We start from the raw sequence: 18,928 nt of genomic DNA, 5'->3' as shown, positions 1-18,928 counted from the left end.
AAGGAACCAAACATTTATTGGTGGTAGGTTTTGACAATCCGTGAGGCAACAACTCTGTAACGTTTAGATCAGCCTTGCTGGATCATAAGTGAAAGAAGATACAAGCGGCTGAAGATTCCGTGAACTCGATTCTCCAAACGCCCATAGCCACCGTGTGCATTACCCACGTGGGGCCCAAGCCCACGCAACAGCAACAAAGACCCAACACAGCCAAACATAAATAAATAAAAATAAATAAATTTATTTTAAAAAATACTAAAAAGAACCCCTTTCATTTATTATTGCCAAGTAATACTGCATTTTGTGCATATACGTTTTATTTATCTATTCATCAAGTGATGGACACGGCTTTTTCCTTCTTTTGGCTGTCGTGAATAATACTGCCATAAATATTCATGGGCAAGTTTTTATGGGAATAAAGGTTTTCATTTCTCTTGGAAGCACACCTAGGAGTGAGATCGCTGGCTCACATGATGACTGTTTAACCATCTGTAGAACCGCCGACTGTCTTTCAAAATGACTGTACTGTTCTACCTTCCCACCAGCAATGAATGTGAGCTCTAATTCCTCTGCATCTTTGCCAACGTGTACTATTGTTGTCTTTTAAATTTTAGCCATCCTACTGGGTGTGAAATGGTTTTGATTTACATTTCCCTTAGGGATTAATAAAATGACTGATGAAAACAAACAACAAAAAAGGGCCCTTCTATGTCCCCAACCCACCCCCCCAAAGGGGGTTGGGGACATAGAAGCAAGGGCGACGGTTTGGCTGGTGCGCCTCAGGCCCGGCTCCACGCCCTGCAGGGCAACAGTCTGGTCTTTCTCCAGCCCGCAGAGAACAAGGGACCAGATGCCGTTAGGGATGGGGGTCAACACACGGGCGTTTAAGAAGATGCTAAGACCTGACCTGCGGTGCCTTCTGCTTTCCTACACAGTGGCCTGCCCCCGACACAGGTGTGCAGAAGCACCGAAATGCAGAAATTCCTCGAGAGCTGGGATTCGGACGGCTCAAGCCATGTATTAAAAGGGGGGGAGAAAAAAAGCAGAGAGAAGGGTTAAAGTGTAGCTTGTTTTCCCACCTAGAATCAACTTTTCTGTCCATTTTCACCAGTCCCCCTGCCGCCCCTGAACGAGTGCGTTTACGAAGCACAAACCTCCGGATTTTTCTGCAAGACCCAGTCAGCATACTGCCACACGAGGTCCGCGTCGAGGCTGTAGGTGAGGAACTCCACGATGTACTCGTACAGGTCTGAGCGCGTGGAGTCGTGAATATCCCCATTGACGATGCTCACCCACAGCTGGAGAGGAATAAAGTAGAAGGTAGGGGAGGTTACGTACCTCTTAGAATTCGCTCAGAAAGGGCTCGTGTTGTTTGTCTGGCCTTTCAATATTTCAAAGTGGCGGGAGAAACTTTAGAGGCTTAAATCCATTTTAATTTTTTCACACACATGAAAAAAAAAAGAGGGGACACGGTCCAGGAAATCAGGAACATAAAGCACCAGGTTCTTTCTCTTTCCTTTTCAATGAGATCACAGTAATACAAATAGTAAATAGAGTATATGAGGAGACTTGGATGCATTAAAAAACGTCTCTTCCTGAAATAAAATCATCACTGACAATGTTTGGACACAGAAGAAATTCACCTACACCCACCAGCCGGGCTGTTTCAGCCTTCTCCGTCACAGGAATTTCTGATTTTGAAGATCTTTTGGGATTGTGAGAGTCTGATGTGCTTTCAAATCCTCTGGTGACCCTGTGCCCTGGTGTTCCTACTGTCTTTTGCATGGGGGCTCAGGGTAGATTTTAATGATAAAGTCCTTTGCTATTTCATCCAGACACTTCCCTGCCGTGTAAACTGAATCTTTTTTTTTTTAATGCTCCACTGTGCATATGTACTATTGTTTTTATTTTTTTAATTTTTATTTATTTTATTTATTTTTTATTTATTTTTGGCTGCGTTGGGTCTTCGTTGCTGCGTGCAGGCTTCCTCTAGTTGTGGCGAGCGGGGGCTACTCTTCATTGCGGTGCGCAGGCTTCTCACTGCGGTGGCTTCTCTTGTTGCGGAGCACAGGCTCTAGGTGTGTGGGCTTCAGTAGTTGATGTTCGTAGGCTCTAGAGCGCAGGCTCAGTAGTTGTGGCGCACGGGCTTAGCTGCTCCGCGGCATGTGGGATCTTCCTGGACCACTGCGCCACCAGGGAAGCCCCTGTAAACTGAATCTTACTTTCAGAGCCTCAGAATGAAATGGCATCACAAGGTGTGGCAGAGATGGCGGCTGCCTGAGAGCCCCCCTGCTCATCGTCCGTGCCGTGGTCCTCACCCACCTGTCCACACTGACTCCTGAACCACACCATACCAGCAGGCGGCCCAGGAAACAGGCAGGCAGTGTAAACAGCTTTCGTTTTGTCACAGGCAGCCATAATTCTGGTAGCAGCACACCAATGTTTTTTATGTTACTAGTTTCTTCAGTGCTGAATTCCCCAAATCAAACAAACTATTCACACAGCCATTGAAATGTGTCATTAAAAAAATTCTGCCCTATATGGTGATTTATTCCATATGATTTCAATTTTGTAAACTCCTGTCTATGTAGCTTTGCTAATGTTATTAACATACTTATAACAAATTCTCAGAACATGGTGTTTTAAAAAAATTAAAATTTTAGCTTTGACACCCAAATCTGCTCTTAGCCATGGGGTGTATGTTGATGGGAACCTTTTTTTTTTTTTTTTTTTTTTACCTATTCCACAATCGTGTTACCATGGTAATTTCTCAAAGCAACCGGATACGCTTGGTGAGTTTGGTGAGCACAGCTGATGCTCTTGGCCGCTCACAAAAGATGCAAGACAAGAGACAAGATGAGAAATTTGGGCGCAAGAGCCCCTGCCAGGGCCCTGAGCACTGGCTCAGTCCCCAGCTCTCCTGCTGACCAGCGGTGCCACCCGGGCAAGTGACTAGCCTTGATCAGCTTTAGTTTTGTCACAGATGACCTGACAACCCAGCTCTCTGGCAAGACTTATTGCCATTAACAGTGGAAATTACAACCTGTTACTCACAGCCTTAATTTTTGATAAGGCAGTGGAGTCACAGGTCTTGTGGCTCAGTAAGAAATCCTATTTTTCTTACATTTTAAACAACTCAGTCTCGACAATATTCTTTAAAGAGATGGAAAGATGAGGCTTCCCTGGTGGCACAGTGACTGAGAGTCCACCTGCCGATGCAGGGGACATGGGTTCGTGCCCCGGTCCGGGAAGATCCCACATGCCGTGGAGCGGCTGGGCCCATGAGCCATGGCCACTGAGCCTGCGCGTCCGGAGCCTGTGCTCCGCAACGGGAGAGGCCACAACAGTGAGAGGCCCGCGTACCGCAAAAAAAAATAAAAATAAAAATTAAAAAAAAAAAAAAAAACTATCCACGGTCCCTCCGAGCCTCTCAATTTTAGAGGGCTTCCCTGGTGGCGCAGTGGTTGAGAATCTGCCTGACAATGCAGGGGACACAGGTTCGAGCCCTGGTCTGGGAAGATCCCACATGCCGCGGAGCAACTAAGCCCGTGTGCCACAACTACTGAGCCCACGTGCCACAACTACTGAGCCTGTGTTCTAGAGCCCGCAAGCCACAACTACTGAGCCCGCGAGCCACAACTACTGAAGCTCGCCTGCCTACAGCCCGTACTCCACAACAAGAGAAGCCACCGCAACGAGAAGCCTGTGCACCGCAACTAGAGAAAGCCTGCGCACAGCAATAAAGACCCAATGCAGCCATAAAGAAAGAAAGAAAAGAAAAGAAAAAAAAAGAAAATCCTTGGCCAACACTTCTCAAGGATTCACTTTCTAAAACAGTACTAGTTTTGTTTTGTAAAAAAGGTTGTAGATCAGGCAAGACGGGTCTCTATCAATTTGTGATTTTTATTCAAACAGGCTCAGTAGTTGTGGCACATGGGCTTAGTTGCTTAGCAACTTAGTTGCTAAGTTAAATGGTGGTGATTTTTAAACAGTGCTGAGATGCCTTTGAACTCACCTGAACGGCAGCAGCGTCTTGGTGGTTGTAATGATAGAGCAGCCCCAGTGCAAAGTACCTGAAAGACAACTCGGGGTAAGTGCACCTTCTCCTGACCACCCACTGCGGGCAGTACCCCCACAGCAACGCCCTTGGCCCTGGGCCCCCAGCCCCACATGTGCTATTCAACTCAGTTCAACAACAAATTTCAAGCACCAGAAAGATCCTTTCTGTTTATTTACTTATAGTCTGAAAATGTATTCCCTATCAATTTCCAGAAAGGACCGTATTCACATCTAAGATGAGCTGAAAAATAAAACTATAATGATACTATGGAAAATCACATTTGGAATTGCTTTACAATTTGCTTCAAATACTAGTGTGATTTGCCATCTCTTCAGTTAACCATTACTAACTTATCACGAGGTATTAAGACCGTTTGGAAGGGATGCTGTCTGAGCCATTCTGGGGTAAGGATTTTTAACGGCAATAAACGCCAACAGTATGCAGGCACTGCAGAGAACAGAAGGTCAGGGAGAGTCAGGCTGGGGGGACCCAGAGTTCCAGGCCCTGACTTTCAATCCAGGCTTCGTTACTTAGGGACTGTATGACCTTGAGCAAGTAGGTTACCTTCCTTGGCCCTTGCCTCCTCATTTATAAGCGGACAGGGTCGGTGACAACAGAGGCATCGCCCAGGCTCTGAGCTGTTGCCACCCTCCCACGCTCACAGGTGCGTCCTCTCCTGGCCCTCTTCCCCAGCAGGTGACCAGATCAAGCTGCCCCAGGGGGCCATCGGATTTCTTCCCTCAAAGAGCAACCTCTCAAGATATTGAACTATTCCCTAGAACCCTTCTCTTCTCCCGAAAGCTTTTAGAAAGTTACACTGACCCCGCCAGACCCTGCCATCCCAAGTCACTGCCATGAGCTGTCAGTGCATTTTCTGGTTCCTAAATAAATCACTCCATTCCACGGTGCCTTCGGGAAACTGAGGGAAACGGCTGAACGAGCCACTTCCCACGTGGAGGCCAGTCACCAGCCCATGACGTCCTGCATCTGAACAGGGTCTGGATCGTGAGCCTGGGTCTCCGTGGAATTTCACCAGCACCTCCGCCATGTCAAATGCATACCAAAAGTCACAGACAAAGAATCTTACAGGGAGCGCTCAACCCCCCCAGGCCTAGAAGGGTTAGACCACCGCCTGCCCCCAGGATGAAGAAGCTGCCCGATTTATCCACGTCATCACTGCAGACGGGCCCCCATCGTACCCGGTGGCCGGTCGGCAAGCGGGTGGGTGCCGACCAGCTCACGTCCGTAATGAAGGAGTTTGACCCCGTAACCTTTTATCCACAAGATCCGGAAGCCTCCCTTTCTATCTGTTTATCCAGATGCCCATCTGTCCGCTCAGTCTGGCCATCCGTGGCTGCAGCGCGCTATTGGTTTACCGACACGCGTGTGGCATCTCGCACAGCTGAGTCCCACCCAGATGGATGCTGAACAAGCACACCGTTGACTAACAAGGCCTATGACTGTACGATCTGTCAGGAAGGAGCTGGCACGAGAGTTGTGCCCTCTAAGACCCCTGCGGTGGACCTGCAGACCGTGATGAGGCTGATGGATCCCGAGGGTGCCGGGTGGTCCCCTGATGAATGCCTGGGCCTCAGAAGTCACGCTGGTGCCTCAGCTGCACGACAGCTTCCCGTGGGTGGGGGCGGGGAAGGGCCAGGCAGGGAGGCCCGGGTTCGGGGGGAGCGACCGGGGGCCAGAAACACTCACTTTTTGTGCTTCTCCAGCCAGGCGGCGCTGTCGGTGAGCAGACAGAAGTTCTCGGTGACCAGGAGGTCCAGCAGGCTGTCGTGGTCAGCCTCCGTGTACAGCTTGAGCAGGGCCGTGTCGATGTCCTCCTTGTAGCCGTTGGCCACCTCCGTGCTGCGGACTTCGTTCAGGTAGCTCATGAGGAAGCGCTTGCACTTGGCCACCTTCTCCTGGTCGCCCTGGGTCAGCTGGTTGAGGTCTGCAAACTCGTGCAGAGGAGGGTGGGACCGGGTGAACGAGGAGGACGTGGGCAGCAGGAAGGGGTACAGGGAGATCAGCTCCCGCACGTCGAGCTGGCCGCTTCTGCAATTACAGTGTCAAACTAAATGAAGCAAAAAGAGAAAGAGAGTGCACGTAGGCACACAAGACGACACTGGACGGGTGCACTGTCTGCACGCCGTCCACAGCTGCACGGGCTACAAAGCACCGCGAGCCGGGCACCGCCCACCCCCAGACCCCACGACAGAGCAGAGGGCTCGGCGGCCGCAGACATGACACCTCCAGTGCTGTGGTGGGACATAGGTCCCCGCAAACCCAGATGGGGGGAAACAGCAGGAGGCACAGCGGCTCTGATCAAAGGCAGATTCGGAGGAGGCCCCGTGTACATCTCCTCCCTTACAGCTCTGAGTCGTGCGGAATCTGTTCTACACGGACATTTGGAAAACTTCTTCTACAGGCGATGCCTTCGTGGGACATTGAAGGGCGATCGCAGCGGGTTTAAGTTCATCTTCTGAGTGAGCGTGAAGAGCCACTGCTTCCCAGGGCGCACCTGACCCCCAGCCCAGAGGAAAGGCTGCTGGAGGGGGGAGGGGCTGAGACAGGCCTGGGCTGGGGAGGGAGAGGGGTGGGATGGGTGCTGGTGAAGGGGGCGGCCCACGCGTGCAGGATCCATGTCACGCGGAAGGGACCTCAGCTTCCTAAGACGGTGGGCCAGGAGCGTGCCGTTTACAATGTCCTCAGAAGAACAGTTTTTCAAGTCTTCCCAGAAGCACCTGCTCTTTCTCTAAACTCAGAGCTTTTGGTAAAATCTCTGGAGGAAAGGGAAAGTGAGCCATCGCGTTTTCCTAGGAATCCTTCACACGGCATCAAACACGCTCTTTAGAATTGCCTCCTCGGGCTTCCCTGGTGGCGCAGCGGTTAAGAATCCGCCTGCCAACGCAGGGGACACGGGTTCGAGCCCTGGTCCGGGAAGATCCCACATGCCGCAGAGCAACTAAGCTTGTGTGCCACAACTAATGAGCCTGTGCTGTAGAGCCCGTGAGCCACAACTACTGAGCCCGTGCACTACAACTACTAAGCCTGCACTCTAGAACCTGCGAGCCACAACTACTGAGCCCATGTGCCACAACTACTGAAGCCCACACACCTAGAGCCCGTGCTCCGCGACAAGAGAAGCCACCTCAATAAGAAGCCCACTCGCCGCAACTAGAGAAAGCCCGCTCGCAGCAACTAAGACCCAATACAGCCAAAATCAATCAATCAATAAATAAATTTTAAAAAAAATTCCACGTTCCTTATTAAAAAAAAAAAAAGAATTGCCTTCTCCTCTCCTAGAGGACCACTCTGCGCCTTATTTGCCCTACCTTCAAGACACAGGACAGTGACCCTCGGGCTAAGGGGGGCAGGGGGCACAAGGGGTGTACACACGACGGCCTCGCTACTTCTCTCCGGAGCACAGCACCCGTGGCGGCCTTTCCCATCACAGCCACAGTGGAGGTCTGACCGCGGAGGGACACTTAGAAGGCTTGCTGCCGACACCACAGTGGAGGTCTGACCGCGGAGGGACACTTAGAAGGCTTGCTGCCGACACCGCAGATTACCTGAAGAGTTCTTTAGCCTCCAGGAACTGAAGCTGCGCAAACTGTATGAAGCCCGCCTGCTGCAGGATCCGCCGGTACATGACCTGCAGGGAGAGACAGGTTTCATCACTCTGACCTGCCCTGGAACCACGCCAGGAGGCGAAGCTAAGTTTCTGGTCATAATCCAGGCTAACTGTTAACGATTGCATGGAAACCTGAAGTTACAACGTAAGGAAAAAACAAGGCTTATACGAAATGATTTTCAACATATACACGTATACGTGTCAATCAACCCCTCATTCCTGAGACCAAGCTGTTCTCTAAGCATCGCTCTTTCTTCTTCGTGGATTTCCCATCCGTCCCGATCCGTATTCCTCCTCCCGCGCTCCCTGGCTTTCTTGATTTCTTCCACCTCTGGTGCTCAGACGGATGTGAACATCGCCGGCGTCCCTGGGAGCCCGGAAGCTGCCCATCCTTCATTCTTGTGGAACTGACTCTTCACACCAGCACTTCTGAGCATCCTTCCAGAGCACAAGGCCCCTCCCGTTTAACGACAAACAGATAAATACGCAGGTTTTCCTGCCGAAGCTTGGGAGACACTGTGTGTTCTGTCCCCTCCCCCCAGCGGTGATATGCAGCCACATCCACACCGCAGCCTGAGGATTCCTGCAATAAAGTGCCGTCGATCTGTGTCTAATACAGTCCTACCCAAATTTCCTGGACCACAGAGCCCTTTGTTCTGGTAACTTCCAGAAATAGCAACGCACTTAAGGAAGCTACCCTGTGGTGTCTGTAATTCCACCCCCTCCCTGTCACTGTCCAGCCGGTCAGCTTCAAGCTTTGTCCGCCTTTGTCTGAAAGGCCTTGTGGACCCGTCTCTGCTCTGTCCTCACTGGCTCCATCACCACAGCCCGGGCCCTCACCACCTCACAACTAAAGACTCTAACTGTGCTTAAGACCCTAGGACTTCAATTCCTCCCCTTTCCAATCCGTCCCGCTGTTTGATACGCCATAAATTCCTTGAAGGCATGTACATAATTCATCTTAGCATCCCCACACCCTGGCAGAGCACCTGTCGTTTAAGTAATCACCTACTGACCTGATCAGTTTTTATGAAACTCCACTTTGTCACTCGCTGAGCCCGTTTTACAGATAGGAACATCCTGTTCAGAGATGCTAAGTTTTTAGCCCAGAGTGACTAACGTGTAAGTGGTTGAGCCAGGGTTGAAAGCCGTACCTTTCTGCTTCTAGAGCCCAGTTCCTCCCTCTCACTGGCTCACCCAGGTACACAGCAGGCGGCTAACACTGTTACCCCTGAAGAAACGAGGGAGATGGAGACACCTAAAGGCTGTTGCTTCTGATCAGCTCTCAGAAGGGCTTGTTCTCCAAAGCACAGCAGCATCTCCTCCCGTCCCTTCAGAGCAATTCCTGCAGAGACGGCAGGAGAGGCAGCTGTTTTTTCATGACTCTCTTCCCCGACACCAGCTACGTCTGATGGGAAAACTGGCCTCTGTATGCCGCCAGCAATAAGTAGACAGGAGCGAGGCCAGGTTCTGTTGTGAGGGAATGCCAGTTCCGTCTCTGAAAGGAGAAGCAACAAAGGCCAACCGCTTAGCAAGAAGGATAAAAAGGCCCCGTCAGCTGCGGCAGAAGAATTCTCATTCACACTCTGGCTCGCTGGTGAGAAATCCACTGAATGACAATTTTTTCCTCGTGGCTGCAGGATTCAAATGTCACCCACTCTTCCCCTTCCTAAAGGGAAATAAAAACTACGTTTGCGGGGCTTCCCTGGTGGCTCAGTGGTTGAGAGTCCGCCTGTCGATGCAGGGGACACAAGTTCGTGCCCCGGTCCGGGAAGATCCCACATACCGCGGAGCGGCTGGGCCCATGAGCCATGGCCGCTGAGCCTGCACGTCCGGAGCCTGTGCTCCGCAACGGGAGAGGCCACAACAGTGAGAGGCCCGCGTACCGCAAAAACAAAACAAAACAAAACAAAAACGGCCCTGGTCACAGGTTAACACATGTAATTGTGGGAGCGCAGAGCAAGCATTCAGGGATGTGGTGGACTCAGAGAAAAGGGCATATCTGAGCAAGGTATCGAAACCTGTACTCGGTGGAGTTTAGAAGTTCACTCCACTGATAGAAAAGAGCACAAATAACAAGTAAAGAAAACAGGGCGTGCGGGGAGGTGGGTGAAAGCGCGGGGCGCTGACGGGGCAGCGAGGCTGGCCCGGCCTCACCCAGGGATGCGCGGAGGCCAGCCGTCCCTGCAGTGGGTCTCTGGACGGTGGCACTGGCTGTTCCTGACTTGTTCTCAGGATTAGAAGTGTTTTAGCATGGCTCCCGGAGTGCCTGCACAGTGCAGGGCTCAGGCGCGGGCGCAGCTCAGGCCGGGGTCACGGGGGGAAGGAGGCCCCCTGGTGCAGACTTGACTGCGGGCAGGGAGGCCCCCGCGGAAGGATTTCCAGCTGAGGGTTTGGTGGACGCGTCAGAAAGCACCTTCCGCGGGCCGTGGAGGACGGACTGCAGACACGCAGGAAAGGGGCTTGAAAACAATTCGGGCACAACGGGAGAAGGGTCCCCAGCAGCCACGTGGGCATGAGAACGAGAGCCAAGTTCAAGGTCACTGGGGGTGCACGTCTGGGGCACATACCACAGGGGGAAGGCGGGGAGCGTGCTAGGTGGACAAACCCCAACTGGGATGGCAGACGGCAGAGCCAGACGAGCGCTAACACCATCCACTATCCACTGCGCAGCTGCTCTCAGGAAAACGGGAGGAAAAAGCAAAAATCCAAGAACACGGGCAGCCTCCCTAAGAAAGTGGGACCCACTTGAGGTGTGCCCTTGGGTGTGTGAAAGGAGCGGGCCCCCGACACGTGCCCGTCCAGACACCCACGAGCTCCCGGGGCCCACCCTCGGGACGGAGAGGAGCTGAGAGCGGCAGAGCAGTGGCCAAGGCCGTCTCAGCACCCGCCTCCCCACGCGGACGCGCAAGGAAAACGCGGAAACAGGCGCTCCCAGCACAGAAACACGCCCTGAACCGACGGGTTTCTTCTTTGTGCTTTTGCTGCCCCCTGCTGAATGCTCATAGATCATCTCACTCAAAAATGAGGAATACGATGGGCAAGGGAAGGACTGAGAGTGTGGGCTTAGCAGATGCAAACTGTTCTCTGTAGGACGGAGAAACAACAAGGTCCTACTGTAGAGCACAGGGAACTACAGTCAACAGCCTGGGATAAACCATAATGGAAAAGAATATGAAAAAGAATATATATGTATAACTGAGTCACTGCTGTACGGTAGAGATGAACACAACACTGTAAATCAACTATACTTTAATAATTTTTTTTAAATGAGGAGTAAAGATGGAAAGTTTATCAGTATTTATCCTGTGACCATAAATGACACGTCCTGACCTCTTCCACCTTCTACCCTCTGCAGCATAAAGCCACTGAGGCCAGAAAGCACAGCTTCATTCCACAAACCACATCGTCCTGAAAATCTGGCCAACAGAAACAAGAAGGGGACCACTATGAATTCATTAGAACGTTTAATGATGGACTTAGATGTTCACACGAAGCGTGCACACACCAATACTACGCTTTATAATTCTCAAATACATAGAGTAACCCGAACTCACCTCGCAACTGACCAGGGAGCAAGTTTTAGGAAACCTGATTTCATCAGACATGAGAACAATTCGTGTTTGCTTCATCAATTGTATTGATCATACCAACGATATTAAAGTTAGCGTTTCTAAAATGCATTAAAAGTTTTCTCCTAAGGAAATGAATTAGATGGATTCCGGCAACATTAGATGGTTTATCTAATGTTCACAAAGCTTTTTCTGTAGATAACATAAACCTAAACGCTACAAATTCAACCCCATCCCAACAAATATAAATTCTGAATTGGGAGACAAATTAACCTGAGGTTCCCTCTTTTTGTCTGTAACAACTGTGCCCTGAGGCTCCTCTGGAAGAAGGACGCTGATTAGAAATACAACTTGGTGAATTAAGTGCGGGAATTATGTCAGAGGCTCAAATCCCGACTTCGCCTCTGCCGGCAGCGTGACTCCATACAGCTGTTGGTCCGGCTGCTCTGCAACCTGCTTCCTTATCTGTACAGCGTGGAGACGCAGAGAAACTTGAATGACGGACAGGAAGCGGTCTGCAGGGCCCGGGCACTTAGATCCTAACGTTTTCTAAGCCGGCGGCCTGGGGGCCCACTGATTACAAACCTGAAATTTTTCCTTTGGAATGTTCCTCCGGGCGCCTTTCGCTAGAACCAGAGCCTCCTCCACTCTCCGGCTTGCTAGAAGATCCTGTATTTGTTTTTCCAGAGGTAACGGAACCAAGACGTAAACTCCTTTACTCGTGGCGACGATCAGTCTTCCTGGGAAGAAATGGAACATGGTTGGAAAGGGTAAGAACACAGTGCTGGGAAGAAAACACACCCCCTCGCCCAAAGACAGCACGAGCGGATGTGTGACCAATGTCATCACTGTGCCCCAACCCCCAGTTCCCATGGCAACCAGAAACGAATGCTTCTCTTTCCTTCTTCCCACCATCAGAAAAGGGCGAACTCTTTTTTTTTTTTTTGTGGTACGTGGGCCTCTCACTGTTGTGGCCTCTCCCGTTGCAGAGCACAGGCTCCGGACGCGCAGGCTCAGCGGCCATGGCTCACGGGCCCAGCCGCTCCGCGGCATGTGGGATCTTCCCGGACCAGGGCACAAACCCGCGTCCCCTGCGTCGGCAGGCAGACTCTCAACCACTGCGCCACCAGGGAAGCCCAAGGGCAAACGCTTAACAGTACATTTCCGAAGTATGGGATATTAAAACGTTTGGCCTTTTTTTTATTCTGAAGTGCTGCTAAATTTAAAACCAGCTGAGTAGGTCCATAATGAGGCTATAGTGCTCAGTCCTGGAAAATAAGCAGTAAGAATTACGCTATCCCTCATATAAAACTTCTGAAAAATTCTTTTCTCTCCAGGGTAGTCAGTTTACAGGAAACTAAGATTACAACGCAACATTCTGAACCATAAGATAACGTTTCACACTCGCCCATCATCCAGAATCACCCGATCTCGGCGTTACCTTCTCCCTTCCCCACTGCCCCCTGGCACCGTGATGCCTGGCACGGTCCCCTGGGGAGTCGGACCTGCCACCCAAGGCAGCTCCACCTGCCAAGCTTCGAGAGCGACTTCTGCTCCCTCTGGAGACACGTTTTAAGCTAAACTATCACCTGTTCCCAGGAAGCAGTGGAACGACCTTGTCTGTCTGTCTGAAGGTCGTTCAGGGTCAGCAGAGCCTTTTCTTCTCCGTCTGCTCCTCCCTCCTTGGGAATCATCGTGTGCATCCCAGTCCCACCGCCTGGTCTCTCCCCGCCTGCATCTCCCCTTCCTGGCCTCCCTGCCCGGCTCTCTGTCTGCATCATCTGTCCTCCATGTCAAGCTGCATCACTGTCCTCGCACTCAGATGAGGTTCTGCCCCTGCCCTGCACTGGTGTCCCTCCTTCTGGGAAGCCTCCCCGTGTTCCCGCCGGGGGTGGGTTACGTTGCCAGCCTCTGCGTGCCCGCAACTGATCCCCTGTGCCCACCACCACCCCTCAGTGTGCACAGCACGGAACACTGTCATGAATAAGCTCTCCCGGCACGCGTGTCAGGGCCCCAGTCAAGCCCTGACACGCTTCACGTGGGACCTCGAGACTCAGCAGGTCTGTGTCCCCAGCACCTAACATAGGAAGGGCAACGTCTGGGGAGCCCCAGTCCGGACACGGCAAGGGCAATGCACAGATCTAGATAAGCTCCTGGTTTGAAAAGGATATCATCAAGGGCACTCTTAGGAAGCCGGGGAAATCTGACCACAGGCAGGGGCTGAGAGCACATTTCTGGGGTGTGAAAAGGGCTTTGTGGTCACGCGGGAAAACGCCTGCTGAAGGATTCCGGATTAAGCGCCATGGTCTCCTCCACTTACTTCCAAACTGCTCAGCAGCATGTGAACCGGTACGAAAAAATCTAGGTGAATGGGGGGCAGGGATTCAGTTTGTTTTTCTTTCAACTTTTCAGCACGTTGGAAGACGTTCATAATAAAATTTAGGAAAAGTAAAATAAATCCCTCCCTCCCTGGTGCCCTGGTCCGCTGCGGCCTCACCCAGGCCAGCCCTCCTCATACAGCAGGCACCACAGTCCCTGTGAATCGCTTGCGTGGCCCGGAGCCCAGAGTTCCTCCTTCGGCAGATTTGCGCCCGCCTTCCCCTCTGCCTGAAGGTTCTTTCACACCACATCCACTTGACAGGTTCCTACTCATCCTTAAAGGTTTGGCTCAAACACCGTCTCCTACAGGAAGCCCTCCCTGGTACTTCTAGGAAATACTTCCTCCTCTGCTCTCCCAATTGGCCTTATTTTGCTGCTATCAAGCTCTCAAACTGCTGTGGCCATTTGTTTCACTGTCTCCCTTTAACCTCGGTGCCCCTGAAGTGCAGAGACTGTATTACCATTGCCTGCGGATCTTCCATGCTCAGCAAGAGGCCAAGTTCCCAATGGACCCTTAAGAGCATTTAGTGAAGAAATACAAGCATAAAAGATTGACAGCTAAATGTTGTTAAGATTCCGTGGAAACTAGTACCTTCAAAATCCTGGAGGATGTGACCTTCCTTGAAGGGCAGGGTCTGCTTTTGCTGCTGGTCCAGCATGCTGTGAACGGTGATGAACTCGCTGTCGAGGGCAATGACGTATGGGAAGCAGACGGCTGCCCCAACCACGTTCTCTGACCAGTGCACGGGCGCGCGCTGAGATATCCCGGCCACCGTGGCAAACATGCCTGGGAAAACAGGAAGGGTCAGGAGGGCTTCAAGGAGCTGGGCTTTGCTTGTTTGTTTTCTGTAGATGTGTCTCAACTCAGAATACCTGCCCCTTCGTTACATTTCGAGATGGGAAAGATAATGTAACAGCGGCGTGTGCAAAGGACCCTCCATGACTATTCTCGTGAAGAGAGCCGCTTTCCCCAGGATGTCTACATCAGTATTTCCTTCCAATTAAACGTGACGTTAAAAACGTGTACATGTACCCACATGAAGGTGTGTACAGCCCATGTCCTCACACGTGGGGAAAAGTGACTTTCACACAATTTAAGAAGCTTCACAAGCTTGCTTCCACGTCCGGTCCTCCAGTGGGTTTGCATCTCTAAGTGCCAGCTCTTCCCTATACATTCACTCAGCACTGAACGCATTCATTCAGATACTTATTGAGCACCTACTGTGTGCCGGGCACTCTACAAGGCTTCCTATCCAGAACTGTCTCTGTTCAGAGTTCAAGTCTAATTCTGGATACACGTTCTCTCTGATGCAGGGATACAAGCAATCTTGCAACTGAGAACAGAGAGCTGTTAAGTGTTCGTCAATGATAACTTCCATAGTCAACCACGGTTCATCTATTTTGTACATAAAGCACTAAACGAAATTTCCAAATGAGCTGGATAGAGTCCATAGATACTGGGGTTTATGAAAATTCACATTCACCCAGTGAAGTCAATCCATTTTAAGTCAGTTTTCAAAGTGCTTGACATAAGACACCTTTAAAAGCATGGTATGTAAATCAACTATACTTCAATAAAAACAAAAAACAGCGTGCTATTGCCTGCAAATGATAAGGTATTCCTACAGCAGAAAAACGGTTTCTATTACACAACGGAGAAGTGGGGAGAGGGAGAGAGACAGAGAAATACAGACAGTACTTTAAAACAATGGAAAGTACCTCAAATATACGATAGGAGCAAACTTCCTAAGCCTATGAAATCACTGACCCTCCTAAATTTTCCATGGTTACAAAGAGTGAAATGTATTGCACTTAATCAAGTACAAACCTAGCTCTTTTCCTCCAAAGTAGGCTGTTCTTGAAAATGGGTATCAGGGGCTTCTCTGGTGGCACAGTGGTTAAGAATCCACCTGCCAATGCAGGGGGCACGGGTTCGAGCCCTGGTCCAGGAAGATCCCACATGCCACGAAGCAACTAAGCCCGTGCGCCACAACTACTGAGGCTGCACTCTAGAGCCTGTGAGCCACAACTACTGAGCCCACGTGCCACAACTACTGAGCCCGTGCACCACAACTACTGAATCCCACGCGCCTAGAGCCCGTGCTCTGCAACAAGAGAAGCCACCGCAATGAGAAGCCCGCCCACAATGAAGAGTAGCCCCCGCTCACCGCAACTAAAGAAAGCCCATGTGCAGCAACGAAAACCCAACACAGCCAAAAAAAGTAAAATAAGTAAATTTATAAAAAGAGAAAATGGGTATCAGGTGGGATCACACATGCGTGTCCACGCTGTGCTCTTGCCTGACACAATCTGGGGCACCTCCTGCAGGGGCCACTTGTACGTACAACACTTGTTTGGTTCTGCTTCACACTTAAAATATTGGCTCTCGTCACGTCAGTAGCACCAACCAAAACCCTGTCAAGATGACAGAGCAGTGAGCCTTAGAGAGAGAGTGAGAGTGTGTGTGTGTGTGTGTGTGTGTGTGAGAGAGAGAGAGAGAGAGAGAGAGTGCATCTCCTACTAAGGAAACACATTCCTTCCCCTTCAGTATTTCCTTTCCACCCTTAAAAGTCTCTTAAAATCATTCCGAAAAAGACTAACTCAAGGGAAAAACAAAGGATATGCATCAGTAATTCACAGAAAACAAAATGCAAATAGCTAACAAATTCCTGAAGAGATTCCCATATTCCTTAGTAACCAGGGGAACAGAAATTTAAAAAAAAAAAAAAGAAGTAAAAAACCAACTTACACCCATCAGATTGGCCAAAGGTTTCAGACTAACAGCACCAAGTGTTGGTTTGGTATGAGGAACACTTTTGGAGAATAATTCTTTATCAGAACTGAATAGACACTGACATGTTAATCTGCTGATTCTACTTTTAAATCGATGGCCAATCGACAAGCACAGTGGTCACTGGGGTGTTTTGAGGAACAGTGTAAAATCGAGAATAACGCCCCGACAGAGCATGTGGCTTCGGGTGAACCCACCACGAACAGAAGAGAGAGCTCAGGTATTAGATGAGAACAGACGAGAAGAGCTGTAAGTCCGCATGCGGGGCGTCAGCTTAAAGCGACAGCCGACCCGAGCCGCGCCCGGGAGCTCCCGGCGGTGAAGGGGTTCAGGGAGATGCACGGGTAACTACCTCCCCGATAAAAAGCAGACACAGGAGGATGACAGGAGGCCAGTGAGGCCCCCGCGGCAAGAAGCACGAGGGTCCCCGGGATGCAGGGAAGTGCGTATGTGGCCCCGGAAGAGAGCAAACCCTGCCTGGGATGTTGAGGGTCAGAAAGTCAAGTTCAAGTTCGGGGCAGAGCAGGAAACGCTGACCAGGAAAGTCAGGCTGAATTCGTTACAGGGTTACAGGGGCCTTAGGAAGGCTGGCCTGGCAGGAGCCTGGAAAGAGGGACAGACCCAAACTCGGGGGAGGCCAGGCAGCCGCCAGCCACCAGGAAGGAGCCCTGAGTCAGGCCAGCCGGGGGGTCTGACCGAGGAGGGGTAACTTCCGGGGCGAATCATGGAACTGGGCACCTGACTTAGAGGGAGCGAGAGTCAAGGCCACCGTGCGCCATCAGAATAAGGACCGACACGATCGGGCGGGTCTGAGACCAAGCCGGGGTCAGGATGCAGGGCTGGCAGGGCATGGACGTCTGGGAGGGGCGCCTGGAGCTCCAGTGCATCCTCAGGGGTGACGGCACCCTTCCTGCAGCAGGAGAGCCAGGGGACGCCAGGCCATGGGGAGAGGAGGTTCCTCTGAGGCTGGCGAGCGCTCCTCCTTACTTCTTTCCAGAGCAGACCAGGAGTCAAGGAGTTCGGTGGAAATGTGGAAAACCCCGGAAAGCTCAGCGCCAGCAGGTAAGAGGGGCCGACAGGGCGGTGGGTTCTGGGCCAGGGTTGGAGAGGGCACAAGAGTGAAGGCATGGACTTTGGCACGTCTGACACTGTACAGTCACAGAGAGGACGGAACTAAGGTCTGAGTTACCCCACGACTGCATCGCCGAAGTATTCAAAGAGCGTGAAACACATGGAGGGAGAGAAACTTGAGGCGCAAAGCTCGAGCTTGGCAGGAGGAAATGAGGTTCGCACCCTCTAGAATTTTCCGAGCATTTAGAACCAGCCAGCGAAAGAGCCCGAAGGGAGAGAAAAGCACACCGTCTGCACCCAGATGTCTGGCAAACGTAACCTGGTGACGGGACAAGCATACGGCAACCCCAAGGAGCCTGTGAATTTCAGATCAAACAACCGTGTTCTGGATAGCACAGCTCTCATGGGAGCACGGACACCAAAACGCTGTCCAGCCTCGCCCTGGAATTAAATCAGGGTCGCCGCACTTACCCGCTAAGGCCGGGCATCACCCGACCGGGGACTGTGCAGCACAGAGGCCCAGACATGAATGTTCTTGCAATGAAAAGGGCAGAAATCAGAGATCCAGAACAGAGGCTTCCACACAAAAAGGAAAGCACAGGATTTCACCGGAATAAAAGAGCAGATCAGTAACTGGCAACCAGGGGTCCAGGTCAGGTGGAGTTAAGGTGCCATGGGTCCACTCAGGAACAGGGGCACCGTTGTTGACACCCACCCACCGATTCTATGCTTGAAAGCAGGTGACACGCGCTATTGTTTCTGTATTGTCAAAGGCACACAAGTGCTGTCAACCTGCAAATGTACCACGTTTGTAAATGGTACACCTTCAAAAACCATTGTTTTCCACTGCGTTATTTTTCCATTTAGACGGTTTCCACCCTCTAAATATCAGGGGACCCCCTTATCTGAGCTGGGAGGGGGAAGGGGGGCCATGAGAGGTACGGAATAGCTGAATTATCTACATTGTTCAAGAAGCATTATCCAAGGATACAGTTTAAAGTCACAATAATCAATTGTATTATGAAATTTTCAACAAAGCGCTGCTTAAAATAGTGCAATTTAAACTAAAGCAGGGAGTTCCCTGGTGGCCTCGTGGTTAGGATTCTGGGCTTTCACTGCCGGGGCCCAGGTTCAATCCCTGGTCGGGGAACTGAGATCCTATAGGCTGCGCGGCCCCGCCCAAAAAACAAAACAAAAAAAAACACAAAAAAACTAAGGCAAAAAGTTAAGAGCAATTTCTCATGACAGGGCAGTGGGCACATGTGATCTTCAGGGGGGAAGGCAGTGGGCAAAATGAAAACATACAGCATTGATATGTCTGATGGTGCATATGCATTCATTACAGTAATTTGCTTGAACTTAATTTCTGAAGCCTTTTAACGATGGTGGTGATGACTGTGTTGTACACAGAGCCTGCATATAGTGAT

The 18,928-nt window shown here is 51.0% G+C and overlaps 1 protein-coding gene across 2 annotated transcripts in view; it reads right to left on the bottom strand.

The window, feature by feature from the left end:
- Positions 1 to 18,928, bottom strand: part of TGFBRAP1 (transforming growth factor beta receptor associated protein 1) — a 46,737-nt gene that overhangs the window by 5,816 nt on the left and 21,993 nt on the right. For both annotated transcript variants that reach the window (XM_030845019.3, XM_030845020.2), the window contains exons 3-8: positions 14,232 to 14,426; positions 11,846 to 12,000; positions 7,627 to 7,709; positions 5,768 to 6,109; positions 4,016 to 4,073; positions 1,155 to 1,298 (exon numbers count right to left, since the gene is read on the bottom strand). In XM_030845019.3, the coding sequence (XP_030700879.1) occupies positions 1,155 to 1,298; positions 4,016 to 4,073; positions 5,768 to 6,109; positions 7,627 to 7,709; positions 11,846 to 12,000; positions 14,232 to 14,426 (977 nt within the window). The remainder of the gene's footprint in view (positions 1 to 1,154; positions 1,299 to 4,015; positions 4,074 to 5,767; positions 6,110 to 7,626; positions 7,710 to 11,845; positions 12,001 to 14,231; positions 14,427 to 18,928) is intronic.

Source organism: Globicephala melas, chromosome 12 (genome assembly GCF_963455315.2).
Source record: "Globicephala melas chromosome 12, mGloMel1.2, whole genome shotgun sequence".
NCBI lineage: Eukaryota > Metazoa > Chordata > Mammalia > Artiodactyla > Delphinidae > Globicephala > Globicephala melas.
This window is presented reverse-complemented; position numbering and strand designations above follow the sequence as displayed.